The 22,458-nt window shown below is 44.9% G+C and overlaps 1 protein-coding gene across 1 annotated transcript in view; it reads right to left on the bottom strand.

Moving 5' to 3' along the window:
- Positions 1-22,458, bottom strand: part of LOC311196185 (contactin-4) — a gene marked incomplete at both ends in the record, with an annotated part of 151,234 nt that overhangs the window by 64,187 nt on the left and 64,589 nt on the right. Inside the window, 3 exons of the mRNA XM_084269693.1 lie at positions 7,813-7,997; positions 8,613-8,715; positions 15,786-15,989. Coding sequence (XP_084125819.1) covers positions 7,813-7,997; positions 8,613-8,715; positions 15,786-15,989 — 492 coding nt within the window. The remainder of the gene's footprint in view (positions 1-7,812; positions 7,998-8,612; positions 8,716-15,785; positions 15,990-22,458) is intronic.

Genomic DNA, 22,458 nt, shown 5'->3' on the forward strand with positions numbered 1-22,458 from the left:
ACAACTATGGAACGAGCACAATAAAGTCAAGAATAAATCTCAGCAAACACTGGAGGAGCCCTTTGTTTCACAGGAGCTTCGGTCTCTGCTGCTCTTTGGGAGAACTTTTCTAATTAGGTCAACCTCTCGTTTCAACAGTTCATTTCAGAGAATAGCAGGCACGCTCTTGACTTAATCTTGAGCAATACACAAGGGTTGGTTCACGTAGAAAATATGTTTGAGCCACCAAATGAGAATCACCATAATATAATGAAATCTGACAGGCTCCCATCGGGGATCATACCAAGACATGGTAATGTGCCACCAGATTTCAAGCATGATAATTAAAATAATTCAAATAAGGATGTGAAACCAGCTCCATGCTACAACATTATATAGCGATGTTATTGGAGATAATGACAAGGTTTAATTTGTGGCTGGTAGCAGTACTCTGGAAAAAGCACTTTGGATCATTGCAGGGGTGCTAAGCAAAGAGGAATTATTTTATATCATGGGTTTGGCAATATTTTGCCCCTATTAGGAGTGTTTAGGTGTTGCTGGCCTTGGTTGGGAACATCTCAGAAGAAAAATCTGGTGCTGAAGAAAAAAAGAACACATGGAAGCTGATTAAGAATTCATCTGAGTCGCAAGAAAAATTCATATGCTAAATCTATAAAGTGGAAGAAAAAGCTTAAAAATATAAGCATGAGTCTTACATAAGGACAGTTTTAAAGAAAAATATCCCTTTCTGAGGTGATGAGAGCTGTCTGGAATCTGTACTCAGGAGAACAGAAGAAGAATGATGGCAGCACTTAGAAAAAAATACCCTGATTATCTTTGATCACTTTCCAGTCTTCACCAAGCAGGGCATTTTAAACCAGGTGATTAGGAAAGTATGCCCAAATATACTCTTACTTTTTTTAAGACCAGAAAATCCAGAATGAGTCTGTCTGTCTTCATAATAAATCGAAAGGCAAAATTAGGCACTGGAAAGCTGGATGAGAGATTGTGTCCTAAAAGGCATTTGAAAATGAAACGATGCAGTTGGTGATGATGCATCGCAACAGAAATGAGTAACAAAGCCAAAGAATTATGGGAGCAGTATGAGAAAGAAATCAGAAATAAATCTGTAGGACTTTGCAACCATCTCTGAGTTCAAAAGCAGCAAAAAGACTAAAGCAAATGAGGGACTAATACATATACGGAATCCAATTCTCGGTCGGTGTATATTGATTTCAGTGTTCCTAAGCCAATTTATAGCAGCTGATGACCTAGTGCAGGCTGTGTAATTCATCATTAATGGCAGATGAAAGGCTGAATGACTTGTCCATTACTAAATCTAAGGAGATTGAGACTGAGCCCAGGATCAGAAAAGTCTAAAGACCAGAAAGCCAAGCATAAGAAGTAAGAAAAATGGATGGTGAAAAATACATGAGTAATTAAAAATAAAGAATGCAACTAGAGTACAACAAGTACACTTGTCCCAACAAGTGTACACCCCATCCTGGTCCAAATGGGGATATAGTTTCTGTAAACAAACCCCATACATCCCTAATTCGTTATCCTTCCCAGCGATCACAGGAACGTGAAACCAGACTAAGTTACCACTCTCCCTCTTCTCTTCCTTTCCTCCTCTTAAAGCCCTTCCTCCTGACCTCTAGTGCCAATTAAGGACTATTTGAAATCCATACGACTCTCAAAGCTCTGCAAATCCTCCTCCAAAGTCATTTGCTTGAACATTGCACCTAAACGATCTCCATTTGTCTGCATCTCTGGAAAGTTCACCAGACGCTGCCACTGGGGCGGGATGTCTCCTTCCTGCCTCCCTACCAAGCAGACTATCATGAACCAGCCCAAGAGATCTGCTTGGGACTAAAATATTAAACATCAGAGGAAAAACGGAAGGAGTTAACCTTGCTGATATAAAAATGACTTAAATTATCCCTTCCTCATATTTACCTCCTGTTCCACAAGCTATTCTACACCATTAATGTGTCTCCCCAGTATGGGCCATACAAAATGACTGCAGGTATTACAGACCTGTTTGTAAGGACCAGTCCTTGGGGATGCTGTTATTTTTTACCCCTGTCACTCCAGACTGCAGCTTCCCAGGGGAGTAAGGAAAACGTGGGGTGCTCTGTGAGTACCCTTCACATTTCATTTCTCATACATATTTCTATTTTTGCTTCTCCTGCTGAAGAGATTTTTTTTTCCAAGGCAAAATTATAATAATTTGAGTACATCTGAATCTCCTAAAAAAAAATATCATTTCTCTATAAGCAGGTTTCCAGCAACCCCTTGGAAAGAGAAAAGTGGAGGAGAAACATGCCTGTTCTCTCTGCAGAGACTTGTTCTGGATGCAAGACTTCCTTCAGGCAGCAAGTTATTCCCAACTCAGAGACACTTACACCCTGCTGCACTGAAGTCTGTGAAAATGTATATTCCACTGTCAGGAGCCAAGACATCCTCTCTTGGAGCAGTGATTTTCTCTGGGGCGACTGTAACCACAAAGGGTTGCTCTCAAGCCCAGCCGCCCCTATTGGGAAGGATGGATTTGGCTGCCAACAAGCGCTTAAGCGGTGGTTAACCAAGAGTTAAATTGGTATGATATCCTGCAACAACACAAGATGGGAGAACTTTAAATGAAATGAGCAAGGAGAGGCTTGAAGGTGAAAATGCAGTTGGTAATTTATCTGTATAAGATGTAGCAAAGTGGGTTGTCTAGCTAGGCACGTGAATCATAATTAATAATAATACATATTTGTCCTGTTTGTGGGATTCCCCCCCCCTTGTATTTTATCAGTGCAGAAACTCATTTTATTTCAAGTGGCTTTGAATTTTCAGCAAATTATGTGTGATCTGGGGCCTAAATGGAGTAGAGACATGCAACTCCCTGCTTTTTGCTCAGGCAAATTTCCCTTTTAGACCTCTAACCATGACGAAGAGACAACGTGACTCACGTTTGAGGCTGTTTTACAGAGTGGCATAAAGTAGCTTTCACACAAACAACACACAAGCCCACTGATGAAAGGGGGACTCTTTTCACTGCAAAATTAAGGAGCCACATAAATTCCTGCTGGGACTTTGATTTAAGAAGTATTTAATCTGAAAAGCAGCCCTGACAATTAAACGGCGGCTTCTCACAAGGTTGGAAAAGACCTTTAAGATCATCAAGTCCAACTGTTCCTGTCCTGTGCTAAACCAGATCCCTAAGTACCTGACCTACCCTTTTTTCAAACTCAGCCCCCCTCCCTGGGCAGCCTGTGCCACAGCCTCACAACTCTTCCAGGGAAGAACTTTGCCCTCACATCTGAGCTGACCCTGCCCTGGTGCAGCTTGAGCCCACTGCCCCTTGTCCCATCTCCTGTCCCCTGGCTGGAGAGACCATCGCCCACCTCTCTGCCCTGGCAAGTCAGTGTAGGTGGTGATAAGGTCTCCCCTCAGCCTCCTCCTCTCCAGGCTGAACATCCCCAGCTCTCTCAGCCACTCCTCAGAGGATTTGCCCTCCAGCCCCTTCCCCAGCCTGGTTTGCCCTTCTCTGGACTCACTCGAGGATCTAAATGTCCTTCTTATAGTGAGGAGCCCAGAACTGGACACAGTAGGCATCTCCTTGATGTTGGTTCTTTCGAACAAAAAAGCAATTTCTTTTTAAATCAGCCAGCTAAGGTAATCTGTGTACTGTACTTCTGCCAAAAAAAAACCCAACTTGTTGGTGCTGCTGCTCTGGATGAATCTTGGCCTCATGGAGAGTTACAAAATTTAAAATTTATGAGCAGCCAGATTAAAAATAGAATCAGGTCAATGGCAGTGCTCCTGAAACACCACGGATCAGAACATACAGCTTGACGGCGTGGCAGCCCCTCGCTGCAGAGCTCAATGGAAAAGCAGATGCTGGAAGCAGCCAGTGATGTGCTAAGGCTGTGCTGATGCCAGCTCCTGCCGTGGGACCTCGCCTGCCTCAGCCACAGCGACTGACCGGGTCTGGTTCATGGGGAGAGAGATGCAAGTTCAGGAATGCAGCATGAGGCGTGTTTGTGGCTGCTAAACGAGGGTGGGACAGAGGAGGAGAAGAGGCTTTGCAGTTTCACAGAATCACCAGGTTGGAAAAGACCTTTAAGATCATCAAGTCCAACCATTCCTCTCCTATTATGCTAAACCACATCCCTGAGCACCTCATGTACCCTTTTTTTAAACACATCCAGGGAAGGCGACTCAACCCCTTCCCTGGGCAGCCTGTTCCAGGCCCCAACAACTCTTGCTTAGTTTAACTCATTAATTCTAGGGAGCTAATTTGAGGTATGTGGTATCTGGTCAGGATGGCAGGCAGAACAAGAGACTTAGGGCAAAAAAACCCACCAGTGATATGTCGTTCAGAGTTATAATAGCCCAGGAAACAGGGATAAGTCACTGTAATTGCAATAACATTAACATGTTTTCTATCGTGTAGCTCTATCTATCAAGCAGGACGTACAGCGCTCAGAACAAATGCTTTCGGAGAGCAATAAACCACAGCCTGTTGCAGGGGCTCAAAGCACAGAAAGCAGAGGAAGAGCAGATCTCACTCGCTTAATTAACCTTTCTTGCTGCAGCGAGAATGTCAAACAACCTCAATGTCACTGATACGCCAGCAGAGGAAAAAATAAACATTGATACAAGAATGAAATACAGCAAGAGCCAACCTTCCCTGACAACTTCCAGGAGCACTGAAAGGACCTGACAATGGAGGCAACGCTGGGTTATCTACAGTGAGCAGACAAGTTTGAATTTCATTTTCTACTTCTCTTTTTTTTATTTCATACTATGCAGAGAGGAGATAACTGGGTTTAAAGGAGGCATGCCATCAGAGCCAGATTGCCATCTCCAGGTCATAGGTCGTGACAGAGCATGTCACTATGCATAGGGGGCACATCCCAACACCTGTATCACTCCTCCGGAGAGTTCCCTTCTCTGGGCACCAGCCCTGCCCTGCACAGCCCTGCAGCATCACAGCTGTATTTCGGTAACAACGTAACACTTCCCAGCTTTACCAAGAAAAACAATTACAGAAAATTACTTTCAGTTTCAGCTATTTCTAGAAAATGTTTACAGTAAGTTCACAGAATTACTGAGTGTGTTAGGTGGGAAAGGACCTTCCAAAGCCATCCAGTTCCACCCCTGCAGTGAGCAGGGACACCTTGAACTACAGCAGGTTGCTCAGAGCCCCATCAAGCCTGACCTTGGATGTCCCCAGGGATGGGGTCTCCACCACCTCTCTGGGCAGCCTGTGCCAGTGTCTCACCACCCCCAGAAGGAAGAAGTTCTTCCCAAGGTCTCATCTAACCCTGCACTGCTCTGGTTTAAACCTCTGCCCCTCGCCTTGTCGCTCCATGCCCTTACAAACAGTCCTGCCCAGGTTTTCTATAGGTCCCCTCAGGGACTGGAAGGGGCTCAGAGCTCTCCCCAGAAGCAGCCTTCTCATCTCCAGGCTGAACCAGCCCAGCTCTCCCAGCCTGGCTTCCTAGGAGAGGTGCTCCAGCCCTCGGATCATCCTCTGGACCTGCTCCAAGAGGTCCGTGTCCTTCCTGTGCTGAGGGCTCCAGAGCTGGCCACAGCACTGTGGGGGGGTTCTCCCCAGAGCAGAGCAGAGGGGCAGAGTCCCCTCTCTCAAGCTGCTGGCCACACTCCTTGGGATGCAGCCCAGGATGCCACTGGCCTCAGGGCTGTGAGGGCACACTGCTGGCTCGTGTCCAGCTTTGTGTCCATCAGTACCCCAAGTCCTTCCCACAGGGCTGCTCTGCATCACATCATCCCCCAGCCTGTTACTTTCCCTAAAAAAATTTTGCTGCCACGTGAAACTCCAGAGCCTGGCTTATGGCAAGCAAGGGTTTTTTCAGGACATCCGTTGTCAGTGCTTAAACTGCTGCCAAACACAAGCTATCCTTGAAAACTGCATACTTACAAACCAGTAACACACCATCCTCAAGACGACAAGGACGATATTGTCATCAATTATCTTTAAACCCAGTCCCCAATAGAAGAGGCAAACTGACACCTCTCCAGAAGCAGCTCCTTGCATGGAGAAAAGCAGAGGGAAAGAGTTCCCAGCCTCAGAGAGAGAGGAGGATGCTCCTCTTCCCAGAAACCTTGAGCTGCTTTGCTGAAATGCCATCTTGAGTGTGAAAACCAGCAGTAGCCACAGTGGCAGCTTTTGTGTCGGATCTGCAGCGCTCCAGCAACGGGATCCAGACTGGTAAATTCATTAAGGTAATTAGATTATAACTTAATATGTGCTACTGTGGGAGTACACCAAAGGCTCGGTTTACTGCTTTGCGAGGAAGGCGGATTTGGCCGTGGGTAGAGCAGAACTGTACTACTGATGAGTCTTTTCATTTACTGTCCACATGGGAAAAATCAGGAGAAACAGCATTGTTTGATGAACAGAAAGAGAAATCTTCAAATCTTTTAATTAAGAAATGAAAACCCAGTTTGAATCAACCACAGATTCTTTCCTTAACATGAAAGATTTCACTTTGTTCTTGCTGTTTCACTCCTTTTTAATGTTTTCTCGTTTTATATTTTACTCAGTTTTTAAAGGAGAAGCGTTCAGCTGAAATGTAAGCCCCAAAAGTTCTGATTTCCAAATGAAATGTCTTTCAGAAACGTTTCCAATTTTAAAACATCCTTACATACGCCTTTTTTCAAGCAAAAATTACATTACTCACCAAATTCAATCCAGTTTTGCCAGGAGGGTTAGCTCCCAAACTCTTTCTCTGCAGCAAATTTACTATAAATCAAAACCATTCCTCTCATCTTTGGAGTTCAGCCCAATCTTCCCTGCTGACAGGAGTTGGGGCCTCAGGAGCATTTCAGGGGGGAAATACTGAATTTCTTTCCATGGTTTCAATAAGCAAGGATACTCTATTATGCTCCTGAAGATGGTAACAGGGCAGGTGACAACAGAGCAGCAACAAAACAGAGGTTTTGTTGACAGTGGGGAGGTCTCTGCACTCCTGTGTGGGGGGTATGTATCCCACCTCCAAAAAATACATTGAACAGAAATTAAGTGCCAAACCAACAGCCCGTTGGTACCTTGAACTCCCTCTCTGTGCCTCTCATTCACCTCTAGGCAGGTAAATACAGAGTAGCTCAGAACAGGTAGAACTTTCCCCCTACAAGCTTGGCTCATCTCCTAGAAGAATGTAATTTGTTTTGCCAGACAGGGCTGTTTGCAGCAGAAATTCGGGGATGGGCAGACACCTGTACCAGGATCAGAGGCACTGACGCATCTCCTGCTTCACACAGGCAGCCTGGGAAGCTGAAACTTTGCATTTGTATTGCGCCTGGATGAATGGCACTGATTTCAGTCTAAGAGGAGCAGGTGTAGAAAGTCTTTGGGTGAAGAAGACTCTGCCAACTCCAACAGGCTTAAATCCCAACTTTCCAGGCTGTGCAACCAGCGACCTCCCTTGAAAGCAGCTCTTCACTGCTTACAAGCCATTCACATTGCCTAACATATACATAACACTCCCAAGTTGTAGCTCCCCCCACCACCCCACCAGAACACCAGCTTTCCACTCACACCCACAGGAAAGCCAGGAAGCTGTTTGCAAGCACTTTCTGTCCATTGCCTACATGCTTTTGTTCCAGCTGCTCTGATTCTCAACTAATACACACCATTCCAACAGGTTTTATTGAAAATCACACCCTTTTTGGGATGTGCTGGCTTTTAAAATCAAGTATTTCTTTAAAATCCCCCCCAAAATGACTTTCACACAAAATATTTGCTGCCACTCTGTGATTCTGTGCTACTGCCCTTGATACAATAAACCCCCTGAGAGCAAGCAGCCTGCTTACCATAAAACATCAGCTGTCCTCGGGCCACGTTTTTCCCTCTCACGTTTTCAGCTACACACTCGTAGAGCCCAGCGTCTTCTTGCTGAAAATTTGGGATTTCGAGAAGCCCACTTGATCTGTGTCTCCTGGCTTTCCTGGGTATCTGTTTCCCATCTGGTCTCCTCCAGCTTATTGTAGGAACTGGGCTAAATTAGAGAAATAAAGCGAAAGAAAGACTCAGGAAAAATGCCACAGGTCTTGTCCCAGTAAGTTCTTGTTCAAACAAGATTGGATGCTTTATGTTTGAGGATGAAGGGGACATGTTCAGCCTGAAGACTGTGTAGGATCTGGAGCAGTTTTATTACAGGTGGCTTTATGTATAATAGAAATATGCTTACGTATACCAATGGTGTGTCACTCAGCCTTAAAAGCAGGAGAGGTTATGAAAGGATGTTACGATCAAGTTGAGTTTGGGGTTCTGCTGTGACAGCACAGCCATCTCCTGACCAGCCTCCCATTTTGTTGTTGGAAGTGTGGCTAGTGTTTACTCCAGGAACAAGAGTTGTGCTTTAAGCCTCGAAACAGGAGATACACAAACACATCTTTGTGAACAAAGTGTGTTACATCATCTCTCTCCCTTGAGCTCCTATTTTTTTAGTGAGCAAGGCCCCTGCTCCCCAGGTCCCTCGTGCGTTCTCAATGCTCTCAGTGAGGAATTTCTGCCGAGGAAAGCGAAAGGATCAGCAAGCCTTGCAAACCCTACAACACAGCACTGTGAGAGCCAGAATCTGGAGGAATAATAACAACGGATCAAAACTTACTTCCCCAAGGCAAAGCACTCCAGTTTCACCGTCGTTCCTTTTGCAGATGGAACAGTTTCTGGGAACTGCACTTCTATTTTCGGCTCATACTCTCCCATCACCCCTGCGAACATAAAAGAGATGCTAAGGCTTGGTTGAGTTTTTGCAATAAATTCACAAGTGCTCCCGTGCTAGCACAGAGCTGTTCCATACATCATTACTTGCCCAATTAATCCATTCATTTTAAACATGGCCGGTTTCTAACAGCCGAGTAGTGTGGGCTCTTTTCCCATTTACTGCCAGATGAAAATCTGAACTGGTGCTCCACACCATCTGCCAAAGATTAAAATCTCGTCATGGCTCTGTTACTTTCTGCTTTGAGCAGTGAGGATTTTTGCAGGTAACTCGTGAAATCAGGAAAGCAATAACAAGGGAGGTTCACCACCTTACAGAAGAACGACCCGCGGAACAAATAGCCATTAGGAAAAGTTTTAAAGGCACTGGAGCTAATCAAGGCTTCTATTAACTTCAAGGATTTAGATGTGTGGAGATCGTAGCTCTTTGGGTAATTTCTTTATTTTTATTGCCCCAGTAAATCATGTTTTGTGGCAGCCTCTTTATGAAATTGTGTTTAAAAATTTGTGCACATAAAAAGGCCATTATACTCATGATAAATGGCTCCATTTCTAGTCACTGTACTGTCTTAAAACCGGCACATATAATTTCACCGATAGTGATTATCAGCTAATTGATGATTGCAGTTTAAATCTTAACTGCGCGGCGCTTCCTGGGCGCTGGCCAAGTGAGGAGCACGCGGGCTGAGAGGCAGCAGTGGTGCTGGTCCCCACCAGACAAATGCCACCAATACAGACATGAGATGGCACGAGTACCACAGAAGTGAGCCAGCACCAGTTCCCAGAGACCCCCAGGTAAGGCTGCTGAGGGTGGCCTGTGGCTGCTGCGCTGCTCTCTGTCCCTCTGCTTTGCCAAAAGGATTCAAGAAAAGCTTTTTTCTGTTACTTTTTCACTGAATTTTAAAGCTGCAAATGCTCAGTACGGAGCTTACATCACCCACCTTCCCTCGCTGACCTGCACACCACCTGTGCTGGTGCAACAGCAGGTTACATCAGCTTTTCTCCAAGCCATTTATTACTAATACATGTTGCTGCTGCATTATATAAAGAGCAGTCGCTGCACAACATCGGCCAGCAAAGTTAAATGCATTTATTAACAATATGAATTCTTCTTTCATAGTCACAGCCTGGCCAACACATACAGCAGGAAAGCCAGGAGCCTGTCAGCACAACGGCATAGACATTGTGTGTAAGTAAGAATTACAGGGCACGCTGCTTGCTCACCCTCTGCCCGTGAACACTGCTGGAAGGGTCTGTCATGGTTAATGTCATGGGAAATCCTGTCTTCTCCAAATCTTTGAAGCCTTGCCTGAATTTCTCCAGACTCCATCCTAAACATTTATGGGCAAGCTTCAACCAAGCCAAAACCAGCTACCAGCCAGCGGTGCACGAGGGGAAGGCTGGCTGTGAACACCTAGCAACAGCAGCACCGTTTCCCCAGCATTAAACTTACTGAGATCTCTTCCCAGAAGAGCATTTCCATGTTCTGCAATGAAGACCACAAATTTGGCAGAGGAAGAGCTTTTGAGCCTACACGTCTCACAAAAGCCTGGCCAGATTCAGGCAGCTGCCTGACTTGGGAAGACGCTGGCTTTCAGATTGGAGACTTACCTGGAGAAATGATGGTCTCCACCACCCTCCCTGAGATGGCCACAGAACTCCCTGGCACCTGTGGCACCAGCCACCCCCTGCCCACTGCAGCCCACAGCCTGAGCAGAGGTGATGCAAAGGGGATACAGCTTCTCCCAAAACTGCTCTGCAGGCTCCACCAGCTGCCAGCTGGCCAGGGGGAAAGGATGCAGTGGCAGCCGAGTAACATGAGAGAAAGGAAGTTGGTCTGAGGAGCTGCTGGCTACAAACCAGTCCTCAACAAGCAAATCCATGAGAATAATTCCTTCTTCTGTGCCTCCTGCCCTGCTGAAGCAGGAACTCGGCCCCTTAGGCAAAGCAGGCTGTAAAGAATAGTTTGACACTAATGGCTTATTTAGGAAATTAAGGCAGGATGTATTATTAATATGGTATTCACCTGGCAGAGCAGGAGACAAGAATAGGAGGGAGGAAAAAAAATGACTTTTTTTGCCTTGTCTGTGCTCATTTATTTTACTGCTCCTATTTCTTTGCCTCAGGCCAGGACTGGAGAGCTCTAATCCCAAGGGTGACAGGGATGGAATCCCCAGACCAGGATGGGAAGAATACCTGGGGTCATAGGACATCATCTCCAGCTGCTGTTCCCCACAGCTCTAGCAACTGCTGCTGCCTCAGTGGTGACCAGCACCACGAACTACACCCACTTAAAAATCTGGACTTGTACCTGGAAAAATCACAAAGCTCCCAACTGCAGTGATAACATCCCTACACACACACAGCATGTTGTGAGTCCTGCCCTCTCTGCTTTGCAGGAGAAACATTACTGTGGTTGAGGTATCTCTATCCTGAATCCAAGACCATTTCCACACAGATGGTCCCTATTTTTCCTCCTGTTCCTGGGTGATTTAACACCTGACTTAGCTGTGCAGGTGGAGAGGATGGGGGAGAAAATAAAAGATTAAAATAGACACCAGGTTTGTAGCTTGGAGAACGTTTCCAGTGTCATGGCACATCAGACGCTCTACGTGTTTGCATTTCAGAAGCTTTCATATTTGTCTTCCAATTTCAAGGCTTAAAGCTGTGCTTTTGGATGAAAGTCCCAGGAATTGAGCAGCAAGCTCATTTGTCGGAGGAGATGATACGCATTTCCTGACAACACCTGTGAAATGTTAAAGTTTAATTGGCCCATACAGCTGCTGCTGATGGTAATTTTATTCCAGGACTATTTCAGTTGTTTTCTACTATCACTGTTTTAATTTTGATGTAAAAAAAAACAACCCAGAGTGCATTCTGACGAGAAGCATGGAACTGTCTGAGCAGCAGCTGTGAACCCATGGGTGCCCTAACAGGCTGGTGCTTGCTGCGGGGTTGGGATGGCCTGCAGGGTCCCAAGGGTGCTGCGGCAGCAGTGGTGATGGCACCCCAGGGACCTGCTGCCCTTCCAGGGAACACAGTCTGTGGCCCCGATGGGGACAGGACAGTCCTGCCAGGCGATGGATACTGGTTTAGTAAACAGAGGAGATACCAGTGCAGGCTGGTTCCCTTCCTTCCCTCTCTCCCACAGGGAGCTGCTGAGCTGCTTGGTTGGGAAAGAGTGGTTCACATTTACATCCTTTTTCTGCCTGAGCTGCTACAGTCCTCGGGGACACCCCACTGCAGGATTTAGGATCAGTCCCAGCCTCTGGTGCAACACACATTCAGCTATTTATGAATACAGCATAGAAACCCTTTCTCCACAACTGGTGCCAACTGGTACAGTCAGGACTAACTCCCATCCTTGCAGAACACAAGCTAAACCCAACCTCAGTACCTTGGAAAACATGGAAAGCCATTATCTCTGCTATACACTGGCACTTACACAGTGTAAAGGCAGAGCTGCTTGCTCGTTGTTCCCAAGGACCTGTGGTGGAATACGGGTGCAGGTGTCAGGAGGACAGGTCCCAAACCAGCACTGTGCTGTTTTGGGCACTGCTGCACTTACATGATATCCTATTTAAATTGTTTATTATCCACCTGCACTGCCAGCATCCTCACTGCCACAAAGCCTTACAGCTACAGGAAGATATTTAAACAGGGGGTGACTGCATGCGTTTGTGGGAGCGAATTAAGAGGGACAGAGGAACAACATCCTTTTCCCAGCTTGCTCCATAGGTTGTACACTGTATTTCCATACGTTGCACACTGTATTTATCATTACCACATACCATCTGTCCACGGATGCAGAGTTTGGGTTCGCACTGACCACCACAGCTGCCTCAGCACCATCTGTCCCTACCACCACCCTATAACCCTCTATGACATTTCTCTCTCCAAGGAGGAAAAGCTGTCTGAGGATAACTAATGGGATAAGAAGCACCTTCTGCTTCCACAGCATCGTGACAGGGAAGGCGCCCGTGTTCTGCCGACAAGAGCAGGTACCGCTGGCTATAACCAGCCGCTGCAAACAGCATCAGGAGATCTGTAACTCTGGAGTCTCACAGCTGAAAACAAGCCAAAGAGAAGCACAAAAGGCACAGGTGGGGAAAGCAATCTGCCTCCAGGATCCGATTTCCTCCCTTACGCCCCGGATCTTTTCCTTTTACAGATTACAGCTCAAAAGCCTGGCATTGTAAAGCAAGCAGTGCTTCAGAGAAGAAAAAAACACAACCCACCAGGCTGGAAAGCTGTTTTTCCAGGATGATTGCATTCAAGTAAAGTAACCACAACAAAGACGGCAGGTATTTGATGCAAAAAGCCTACGTGATTCACAATTGAGTCTCCAAAAAAAATATTACTGCCCTAAATTGAAGAAGAACTGTGAAAAGAAACCTTGGGGTTCTCGTGGGTGATGTTCCAGCCCAGCACATGCTGCCCTACACAGCCAGGTCTGCACTGGAGAGCTGCTCATGGATTTGATTGAGAGGTTTGAACATTGGGTACAGGAAAGAGCACCCACCACGCAACTCACACATGGATCTGTTAAAGCAACTGAAATTCGTGCTATCAAACAGCAACAAGGGCAGCCAAACCGTGAGTGTCTGAACTCCGGTTTCTTCCTGCAGCTCCAGAATCGGGAAGTTTTAAAGTTCTGGAGTGAAAGATTATCTCCAGCATGAAAGAAAAAAAGTCTTCTCTCTTTAGCTGTGTGAAGTAATTAAAACAAAACAAATACATGCATACTAAGAATACTATTCTTAGTTCTTATAGATAGCATCGTACTTCAGTGTTTGTTCCTTTCAAAGTAACGGGGCTGAGTATAAACTACAGAAACTCATAATTAAGTCTGCACAACAGCAAAAGTGTTTTGCAGATTAAAAAGAACTTTGATTTTTGAGAAAATCTGAAATTTCACAAGGAGGAGATTGTTGCAAAGTACCTGGATTTTTTCAGAATTCACCTAATAGTGTTTCAATGCGAAGCCAACCGGGCAGTAACTTCAAACCTTGTAGCAACAGACAATCTGAGTAAGTTGGAGGAGGTCGGTCCATCCTGGCTGGTACACCAGACCTCCAGCCCCGCGCTGATGGGCTTCAGAGCTGCACCAACCCCTTTGTGACCTGGGAGCTGCTGGGGGACATGGCACTCTCACCCCTGCAGACAGACATAGCACCTTGCTGCCCACCCCGGGGCTGCAGCCAAGAGCAGCATCTCCCTACACATAAATCAGGTGGCAGAGGTACATTATGATTTTGGTTTTTTCCCCCCACTTAACTAATTGAAATTAAATGGAACCGAAACATTAATTGTTGATGAGCTAGCCTCTAAGCCTGCTAATTCAATGATAAAGTATTGTAAGGAAAACAGCATGTCATATACATTAAGATATACTGGACATTTCAAATATGAATACAGAAGATGAAAGACACATTTGCCAGTGGAAATATGATGTGCCTCACATTTAACTCCTTCACGTTTCTGAAGCAACTTAGGCCTTTTCTCTTTCCAAGTGGGATAGTATGTTACACTCCCATTTTATTGGGGTACTTTGTGCAGAATGAAGAACTGAGACCTGCTGATTTTTAAAGTGAAACTTGCCTGTGATAGGAGTGCAACACATCAAGCCCGTGTTCAGCTCTTGAGTACAGCCCTCTCTGGCTCTACTGATGCAACAGCACCCTTTCCCTTTAACTCAGGGACGCATTCCCCAGCTCCTCAGAGGTTCAGTTAGTTTCATATCTTTAATAAACAGCAGAGTGTACTTCAAAGGAAGCAGCAAATGTTCCTGTGAATTACCTGGGGAAGGCGATGGGTCCCTGTAAATAAAGTGGAGCGCCCGGAGGAGCGATGCGCTGGGGTAAAGCCCTTGGCCAGGCACTTCACAATCAGGCCGCCCAGCAATCATCCCAGCATCAGCCCCAGCTCCCAACAGAACCAGACATCAAGCTTGACTGTGATAAATGGAAGCACTTGAGGCTAGGTGAGGGCTGGATAAAAGTCCTGGTAATGTAATACTTCAAGGTATTTCTTCTTCAACACTGGAAGCGTTGGTATGAGACAAATTTAAACACTCTGCTTTACTGTTCATACAGTGGGTGACTTACTCTGGACTCCAAGGGACAGATTTACTGTCGCTGTGTTTGCGGACATGCAGCCTCCCCTGTGGCAGGGAAAAGCAGCTGTCTTCCCCCTCATCCCAGCCTAACCACCCTGCTTCCTCATTCCCAACAAGATTTCCAACCTCCCCATCCATGGGAGCTGTATTAATGTGAAGGGGACAGCTGTGGGCAGGAGGCTGGCAGCTACGAGCCCCTGTTTTACTAGCAAGGAAAGTCTGTCAAATACCACTGCGTGACAATGGACCTTCCAGGAGAAGTTTCTAATAAAGCTTTTCTATTTCTAGAACAAATGTCCTAGCTGTTATTCTTTCAACAGATAAAATTTAATTAATTTTAATTGCAAATTAACATGCAGATTTGTTTTTCTTATCTACTCAAAAATGATGACGATACGAAATCAATTGTCTGTATAAATTTAGAAGTTCTCTTTTGCTTTCTTCTTGATTTTTTTTTGTGTTATTCCACAGGCTACTAAAAATAGCACCAATTCTGCTGGGAAACACAGCCTGAGCTAACAGTTACCGAAACAACAAAGTGCTTTTGTTCACTTTTGGGCTGTGTAACATGAGAAAAACCAGAGTATATCCCAACTCTAAAATCTATTTTATTTCCTGTCTTTTGCTAAGTATCACCAGCTTAGGTTTGTGTTTTTTACTTTTTATAACTATTGCTTAATAGTCCAGTGGTGGGAAAAGCAACTTTGGCTACAGCATCAAGCATCGCCCCAGCATCAAACATCGCCCCTCCACCACTGTCTTTGAATGACGGCTAAAGCAGAGGCATCCAGCCTCAACGAATCTACATGAAGAGGAAAATCTCTCCCTCTACCCTGACATAAACATTTCAGGCCATTTCTGGATTTCTGGGTGACAGCCAGTCAAAGAAGACACAACAAACACTCTGACCCCAGCCCCTAACACTCCTCCCCTAAGTCCTACCGTCGTTCCTGAGGATGAGCGGGGTGGGGGGACCCAGGACCCTGCTGTTGGTCACCGTGTTCGTCACCACACACGTGTAGTTGCCCACGTCTGAAGCTTCCACCTTGGCGATGTACAGGTTCCCAGTCTCTTGCGAAACGAAGCGGCGATTGTCCTGGTGTACGAAGGTCGGGTACTCGTTGAAGATCCACGCGTAGGTGAGCTCTAGAAGCACAAGGTACCACCAGCGTTAGTGACTGGGTGTGTGTCCCTATGGGGCACTGTCTGATCCCAGGCTCCATCCAAAGTCAGAGCTAAAGCCCCCCCACATTATTTTAATTATGAAATGATAAAAAGGCTAGCATTTTGCAAATTCCCACCTTTACAGCTTTCCAACCGTGATACTCCTGTGCCTGCACACACATCTAATACTCCTGTTGCTCCTTCACACTCTTCCAATCCAGAATATAATGTGTTTTACAAGAATCTCACCTTATTGTCACGAGTGTTTCAGCCTGACTCATGATTTTATTCTCTTTTATCAATGCTTTTTCCCTTTAAAGACAGTTGGGAGGAGGATGTGCCGCGCCGTGTTATCACACACTGTATGTTTCATTCCTTTGGAACTTCTGAATCAGCAAAAACCCCAAACACTAAATTAAGCAGCTGTAATCTTCTATATGAGTAATTAGATAACACTCTGTGTTTTATAAGACATCTTCAGAAGTTATTTGAGAGAGAAAAAAATAAGGGAGAGATGCTGCAAGCAGTTGCAGAGTTTGCAAGTGAGGTTAATGCCACCTAACCCTACTGTGTTTGCCTCAGCGTAATGCCCCAACACCCTGAAAATGCTTCAAGAACTAAAGTGAATCTGAGTCTTCGAAGGCAACACTAATTATACTAAAAAGCATATTCTTAGTTTAATACTCTAATGAGTCATAACTGTAATTGACCTCAACTACTATGAGGTACTTTGGAAAACATATTCTGCCCTCGTGCTCCACTGTTTACACATATGAGGGGCTGAATGCAGATTGTTGGAGTTTATTTATTTATTTTAAACCATGGGATTATAAAATGCTTGCTTAGACTTTTGGGAAGATATGATAATTATGTTTATGTGGGAATAGCTAATCATCGTATTTACACATGTGCATCTAATTATAAGTAACCTCATGCTGATGTCAAGAGGATACTCGGAGCAAACAAGGTACCACTTCTCAGCTGGCTTATTATTTTCTGCAAGTAGTTAACTTGTGGGTTTGTTTTTTTTTTTAATTTACTCTTGGTGAACAATTATCTTGTTCCTCCAGAAGCATCCAGCAATAGGCAAATAAAGATCACTGCCCTGGAACACACAGAGGCATTTAAATTCAAGTGCATCTCCACAGAGCAGGCTTCCACCAAAGCCCCCCAAGCTCTGCAATAAGACAACATTTTGCAGTTGGAGTGGTGAATTGACCACCCATTCCTCAGAAAAAAACAGAATTGGGAGGGATTTTCTGGATCAATAACCTCTGCCTTGCCCTACCCTTCCTGGGAGGTTAAATAGTCCCATGCACTAATAGATCTCAGAAGCAGCAAAGCTTTTGGCTCTGGTGTTTCTGTTGTAGATTGGAATTACTGTAATTGCAAAGAACCCTCTAATTTCCAGGTTAAATATTTTCATTACTAGTCTATAGCTATGTGTTTCTGGGCTAATGATGTCTTTAGCTTAAAGAGTTCTTGCCTGGTGAGAGCCATCAAGAGCCCTTCTGCCTTTGTTTCCAAGACAGGCTTTCCAATCTTACAATCATTGCAGTAGCTTTTCCAAGCCTCTGCTGTAGATAAAATACTGAGTTCTTATGTCCTCAGAGCCGAGTGCCAGGTTAGAAACCCTGGGTAAGCAGGTCAGAGGAGAGGAGGCAAACGCAACGTCCTGCAATAGTGAAGAGGTCAACCAAAGAAAGCACCAGATGGTGATGACCTAAGAATCCTCCACACAGAGCAACCCAAAGTAGGGGGAACTAAAGGTGACCTATTTCTCCTAAATCTCCCCAAAAGATCAAAATCTCCCCAAAAGCCATCTTCAAATATTGACTTCATAAAACTGAGGAATACAATGAAGATCTGATGTTACAGCTCTGCCTGCCTTTCATCACAAGAAATCATTGTCCAGAAAAATACAACTGCCCAAATTACACAGCCTTAGGTACTTGCAGTTCATTATTGCTATATAATATTGGAAACAACTGGATAATTCTCTCTCCCCCTCTCTGAAACAACCTGGGACTAATGGAATATAAAGCACAGGGAATAACCCCGACTGGAGCATCTAGGAGTGCATTTCCTCCGGTAGCAACATGTAAATAAATACTCTATCAAACTCACTTTGATTTCCTTAGAGATCCTAGTGCAATATTTATGGCTTTTCAAAGTTGACGGGTTTCTTTTGATAAGGTTTCACATGCTAATTGCTCTGGAAGTGATAGACAGTTCACATCCCATCGGCAATTTGTAACAACTGTGTAAACAGACACTGACAGCGCAGCCTGAGAGGGCTCCTGGTGACTGTGTGGGATCGAACGTTCATCCCAGTTACACACAAGGAGTCTGGCAGCACAAGGAACGAGCAGGAACAAGCAAGTCGTGGTTCCCTAATTACACAGTAGACTCTACATCCTTGAGGAATTTATTACAAACTTCTCCTTTCTAGTTCAGAGACCTTTTCATGTCATTTTGCCTAATTTACAATGCTTTTAATTGCCCCTTAAAGCACATTCAAGCAGGTGTCTCAGACACTGAGTATCACCTGAAGATTTCTGCCTCCTGGTTGCTGTTGGCAAGGACAAGCAGAATCTCCACTCCCACCCGGTCATCCACTGTAAAGACCTGTCTTGTACCTCGATACTCTACTTCTCCTCACTGCCCTGATGGTCTGGATATCCAAGATAGATCAGAATAAGATCAATAATGATATAACAATAATCAGCAAAGACAGGAGAATGGAGAAGTCACTTGTCCATTTTTGGTACAGACAGGTTGTGCATCCTGGCTGGAGCCACCACCAGATGAAGACATTCAACCCCAAACCTTTTCTTGCTTTACTGACTGCATGAAGTCTTTTTCATGCACACAGGCAGGGCCACCAACCTCCAGGCCTGAATCTACAGAGCCCCATCCAACCTGGCCTTGAACACCCCCAGGGATGGAGCACCCACCCCCTCTCTGGGCAGCCTGTTCCAGTCTCTCACCACTCTCTCTGTATAAAACTCCCCCCATATATCTAATCTAACCCTTCCTTCCTTTAGCTTTAATTCATCCCCCTTGTCCTGCCATTATCCACCCTTTTAACAAGCTGATTCCCCTCCTGTTCCTCTGCTCCCTTCAGGGACTGGAAGGCTGCAATGAGGTCCCCCCACAGCCTTCTCTTCTCCAGGCTGAACCAGCCCAGCTCCCTCTGCCTCTCTTCATAGCGGAGGTGCTCCAGCCTTCTAATCATCTTCATGGCCCCTGACTATAGATTTCAGATGCTGAAGATAAGCCCTTTTTTTCTGGATTTATGTGGGTTTTTTCTCAGAAAAGCATGCAGCTTGGGTCCACCTCTCCTCATCACACACAGACCTCATTGTTTCTCTAGAGCTTTTGATGACAAACACTATGAAACCACGAGTCTCTCCAGCTCTGCCCCCAGAATACTCTCTGCTCGGGACCAGAAACAAAGGTAAAGACACTGTAAAATTTTAAACTTTCCTCTAAATGACAGTAAGTGGTAAAAACTGTTACTGAAAGCCAAACAGAAACTCTGCTATGAGTAATTATTATAATTAGACCATATGCATTGCCAAAACAATGTTCTCTGGTCTTCTGTCTTGTCACATAGGCACTAGTTTGTCTTTGCCTTGTCTTTTGCCTTTTAGTACCAGAAATCCTTTCTTTTTGATTTTTTTTAAGTCTCTTCCATAACATCAGGGCTCCCACTTAAAAAGGTCTCTGTAACTATTATAGGAAAAGCTATTAAAACATCAAGATTATGGTAACCATAAAGCTGAATAGAAGAATGAAAATTTTAAATTAGTATTAGACAAAAAAATGGGGATCATTTATCATTTCTAATAAGAACAGTGTGGTACAATACACTATTATTTTTTATAGGCATTACTGAAAGTTACAGAGATTAATCCAATCTTTAATGATTCCTATAATTTCTGTATTATCACCTACTATGTCACTCTCAACTCAGACAGGCAGGAACCGTTTTGCAGCGTGAAACAAAAGATTTCCAGCATTTCCTGTAAATCTTGATGCACCAAAATTATGGTTCATTACACTTGGCAAGAAACAAATAGGAAATCAAGAATCCCCTCCCTTCGTAACAGTCCCAAGCAACCCGAATTATAATTGCAGTGCTACAGCATTCTGGAAGAGCAGGAGATAATTTTGAGGCATTTTGAAATGAAAGGCAAGGCTCATCCCAGCATATTATACATGACAATTTAAACCCAGACACGGTGAACGCAGCTCTGAGTTAGGTCTGTGTTTTTTTCCCTTGATCACATAGCTCCATAAAATTATTATTACTTTTTTATTTTCCAAATGCAATTTATTCTTACTCATAAGATATGGGAAGCACTGAAGTTTGGCTGCCTTACTCCATAGCCCTGCCTTCCTTCATAAATGGGGCCCTTCCAGATACAGCCGACAGCAATACCCAGCTTGGAGGGAGTTTTTACTGAAGAGAAGCTCTTCCCTTCAGCCCTCAGCTACTGCACCGCAACTGGAGGCAGCAAGGGACTGGATCAAATGTTATGCTTTTATATGGTTTAGTACAGACACTTAGTACAGTTTTTTGGCTCTGTGTTGCTGTGTGTACCCTTTCCAGTCACCTGTGAGGAACCCTGATGTAAGACTTCGCTCTGTCAGGACATGACTGTGGTACAGCCCCCTTATTACCACCCTGCAATGGGCTCGAGTGGATGATGCCTCTGTCAACATCAGTGTTGTGCAAACTTCATCCAAGTGACCCATTTTTGCAGAGCACTCGGCAGGCTTTTCTTTCCTTGCTCTGATTGCTTGCATTCCTCAGCATTCAAATTTCTCTTGAGTGGTACTACTGGGTGTTCTGATGGTTACAGTAAGTTTGGGCAATGATAAAGCAGAACTGATTATCTGATGAGTGTCCTGTGATTTCATCCTGTTTTCTCACCTCACTCACTACATTTTGCTGACTGCTTGCAGGGGGACATTCAGAATTTCAAGATTTCACTGTGATTTGAGTAAGCAATCAACATCCACAAGCCCATGGATAGCATGACACAGGCTGGAGAGGAGGCTTGATGTACCACAACACAGTGAGAGCCCAAAAAAGAAAGGATTCTCAGGGAAAGGTGAATCCCCCTGGCCCAACACACCATGTACGTGGCCCTACCCAACCCGATGAAGCTCCTCTCCACCCATACCAGTCACCTCCTGGCAGCTGCTCTGCAGTTTCTGGAGTCTGTGGCCATTTTTCTCTTTCATGGTTTTATTTTAATACTAAAGCTGCATGAATTATGCACCACGTGGAGATTTTTTTTTTTGGTGGGCCTAGAGACCATTTCATTGCCCTGCTAGCACTTTGGATCAATTTTTTATCTTCTTTTCTTAAATAATTGGTGAATAATTTAAGGGAATCAACCTGGATACAAACATCACTCAGTAATTCTCCCCTTGACTCCGTGCTCCAGCCTTTCCATCGCACAAGGCCGCCCAGCTACGTTAACAGCACAGCTTCTGTGCCTCGAATGCAAGTTTTAATAAAAAGAATAATGAATAATGAACGAGATTAATCTAAAGTTAATAATTCATTTTTGGATGAACCCTCAGCTACGCTAAACCTGACGATGCAGTTACTCAGCAGCCAGCCAGTTGCACACCAAGTGTGCTGTCCTTGCCAGATGGGATGGGAAGAAGTATGTGCCCTTCAACTCTGCTAATATTAGCAAATCCTTTTACAGAATTTAACTTAGCCTGAAAGTGCCACTAGTCACCAATGTCAGTGGCAACGTGGTGATGATGGGAATCATCACAAAGATGTGAGATTGTGGAGGGCAACCAACAGCCTGAGAGGTCATCTCTCCAGCCCCAGGCACAACTAGCACAGCAAGACTTTTGCAAACCTCCAACAATAACTAATCATCTAAGTCCTGTGTCAGACTCACCCTCACGGCAGCTGCAGCATGTGGAAGGCTGTGGTTGCTTCCCAACCCTGCTACTCCATGCGTGCCCACTGTGTAGAGCTTCACGTATGGGTAATTAAAAAGGTGAGAGGTCTTCATTACCTGGAGCCTAATCAATAATCACCCATATCTGCTGCATCTCCATTTTTCTGTATCTCTAAAACAGTTAAATATTTGATGGCTGTACACAATTGCCCTGGCTTATCTCCTGCAAACAGCTTCCATCCCCAGTCGATGGCTGGCTACGCCGGCTGCTGTGGCACCGGGAAGGAACGTTAATGAGTGTTGCACTGTGCCATCAGGGGTTCTGATGAAATTCTAACTTCAAGTTTCCTCAGGGAGAAAAATCAACAGCAGCCTTTATCTATGACTGAATAGAAAATGTTATGAGATGGAGCCCTGTGCTGTTGTATTTACTACAGTTAAATACACAAACCCGTCTCAAAGCCACCTGATGGGCAGCAGACACTGTCCCGTGCCCACATCGCTTGTGGGTG

The sequence above is a fragment of the Gallinula chloropus genome (assembly GCF_964237585.1).
Source record: "Gallinula chloropus genome assembly, chromosome: 12".
Classification (NCBI taxonomy): domain Eukaryota; kingdom Metazoa; phylum Chordata; class Aves; order Gruiformes; family Rallidae; genus Gallinula; species Gallinula chloropus.